The 2,766-nt window shown below is 41.0% G+C and overlaps 1 protein-coding gene across 2 annotated transcripts in view; it reads left to right on the forward strand.

Annotated features, from left to right (window-relative positions):
- ABRAXAS1 (abraxas 1, BRCA1 A complex subunit) overlaps window positions 1-2,766 on the forward strand; it is a 27,026-nt gene that overhangs the window by 1,857 nt on the left and 22,403 nt on the right. For both annotated transcript variants that reach the window (XM_003790034.3, XM_023513366.1), the window contains exon 2: window positions 2,517-2,607. In XM_003790034.3, coding sequence (XP_003790082.1) covers window positions 2,517-2,607 — 91 coding nt within the window. The remainder of the gene's footprint in view (window positions 1-2,516; window positions 2,608-2,766) is intronic.

The following is a 2,766-nucleotide window of genomic DNA, read 5'->3' on the forward strand; positions in this document are numbered from 1 at the left end:
AAAAAAAAAAAAAAAAAAAAGCCTTTGGGTGAAGCTAAGTAGTTTTTTAAGCTACAGTGCCTATTTTCTAAAAGTTGTATTTTCATGAAATTTTTAAAAAGCACTGTAAAACTTTGAGGTCTGTAAGTAGTGTCCTCGGGCTCAGTAACTTGCTGAGAGAAATTATAAACATCTAAAACACACCTTACTGCTAGCAGCCCTACTACAGTTGGGAGATGTCATGCTGAACATTCTAGTAACTTCTGCTGAATTGTGTGCTCTTCATTTTAAAATATAAAGTCTCACTTAAAATTGTCTTTTAGCACAAGCATAATAAAGGTTGGAAATAGTATATTTTGTGTGTGTGTGTATATATATATATATTTAAAATAATCTAGCAAAGAGCAGATAGATATGTGACAGTTCAAAATGTGTGGCTGTGGGCTCAACGTCTGTAGCTCAGGCGGCTAAGGCGCCAGCCACATACACCAGAGCTGGCAGGTTTGAATCCAGACTTGGCTTGCCAAACAACAATGTCAACTACAACGAAAAAATAGCTGGGTGTTATGGCGGGCGCCTGTAGTCCCAGCTACTTGGAAGGCGGAGGCAAGAGAATTGCTTAAGCCTAAGAGTTGGAAGTTGCTGTGATGACATGGCACTCTACCCAGGGTGACAGCTTGAAGCTCTGTCTCAAAAAAAAAAGTGTGGCTGTGGAAATTATTTTTGAATGTCTTTACTACAAATATAAAAAGAGTGGGTCCTTAAATCCTATGTGGTCCAAAGGATTATCTTTTTTTTTTTTTTTTTTGAGACAGTCTCACTCTTTTGCCCTGGGTAGAGTGCTATGGCATCATAGCTCACAGCACTCTTGCCTAGGCCTCCAGAGTAGCTGGAACTACAGGCACCTACCACAACTCCCAGCTAATACACACAGGGTCTTGCTCCTGCTCTAGCTGGTCTCCTGAGCTCCTGAACTCCTGGGCTCAAGCAGTCCTCCTGCCAGGGCCTCCCAGAGTGCTAGGATTACAGGTGTGAACTACCACACTGGCCTCAAGGATTGTCTATTAGACCTGTGTTAAGTGTAACATCCTTTTTCTTAAAGTCTTTAAAGCAGGTATCCTCAAACTACAGCCCACAGGCCACATGCAGCCTGCCTAGGACATTTATCTGGCTCGCAGGGTGTTTTTGCTGTCACTGTGTGTCCTGCTTAGTAGCCAACTTGTCCTGGGGCCTGCAGTCCGGCCCTCCAATGGTCTGAGGGACAGTGAACTGGCCCCCTGTTTAAAAAGTTTGAGGACCCCTGCTTTAAAGGATGGTTTCTGGATGGTTGTGGTTACATTGTCTGTTCCTCTTTTCCTCGGATTTGTCCTTCGGAGCATCAAAATAACAAATGCTAGAATGTGCAGTTTGGGATTTCTTTTTCCCCTTAATTCCAGTAAAGACTCATCTTGTGGAAACATTTTCCTTTTGTGCTCTTTTTCCTTTAATGAAATAAAAAGAAACAAGCATCATTAATTATAAAATCTTAATTGTTGAGCACTTTGGGTCTTTAAATGTGCCTAGAGATATAACTGAATTCTCCAAAACTCAAAGAAATCATCACTGGGCAAAATGCCTGTAGTTTTAAAAGAAACTGACTCACAGCATTCCTTTTAGAAAGCACACTCTGAAATTGAATACCAAATCTTTTGTTTTTTAAAATTTTGCACAAGTTTTAATCAGAAAACACTGGTGATTGTCATTCACAACTTGGAAGTCTCCACTAATTCTTAAGTATGTGGGGTTATACACAGACTCCTTGGCTAGTCTTTGGGATTGCTGCTCCATTGTTGGCTCCATCCTGTTTCTTCGGCATCTCTGATTTCTTACAAAAAGTTTGCTTTAAGGCAAACTGCTCTACTGTTTGTTCCTCAAACATTGTATAGTCATTTCTGGCTTTTAGCCTTTTATGCTCTCAACTGTGATAACTGTTATATGTTCTGCCTACACAAACACTGCCAAGCCTTTTAAAGTCAACTGTACACCTTCTACAATTATTTCAGGCCATGTTAATTTCTTTCACTTTCCTAAAATCACAGTTTACTTTCTATTCTCATTTTTTCTTTTTCTTTTTTTTTTTTTTGAGACAGAGTCTATGTCACCCTCAGTAGAGCGCTATGGCATCACAGCTCACAGCAACCTCAAACTCTTAGGCTTAAGTGATTCTTTTGCCTCAGCCTCCCAGTAGCTGAGACTACAGGTGCACACCACAATGCCCATCTGTTTTGTTGTTGTTATTGTTTAACAGGCCCTGTACAGGTTCAAACCCACCAGCCCCTGTGGTGCCCTAACCACTGAGCTACGAGCACCGAGCCTCTATTCTCATTGTTACCATGTTTCCCAAGTAAACTGGAAGCACCCCAGGTCTTTTGAGTGCCCCCCAACGGATAGCACACATTTGCATACATTGTAAAATACTCAGAAAATATTGGTTAGTTAAGTGAACAGTAATTCTATCAGTGTATTCCATATAATGCCTCTTATTTTTATCCTTATAGGAAGGTTTTCTTCTTGGGGAAGTGAAAGGTGAAGCCAAGAATAGCATTACAGATTCCCAAATGGATGATGTTGAAGTTATTTATACCATTGGTGAGTCACTTATTTCTTTTTTTTTTCTTTTTTTTGAGACAGAACCTCAAGTTGTCCCCTTGGGTAGAGTGCCATGGCAACACAGCTCACAGCAACCTCCAACTCCTGGGCTCAAGAGAGTCTCCTGCCTCAGCCTCCCAAGTAGCTGGGACCACAGGC

The sequence above is a fragment of the Otolemur garnettii genome, unplaced genomic scaffold (assembly GCF_000181295.1).
Source record: "Otolemur garnettii isolate 467f Iridium unplaced genomic scaffold, OtoGar3 scaffold00039, whole genome shotgun sequence".
Classification (NCBI taxonomy): domain Eukaryota; kingdom Metazoa; phylum Chordata; class Mammalia; order Primates; family Galagidae; genus Otolemur; species Otolemur garnettii.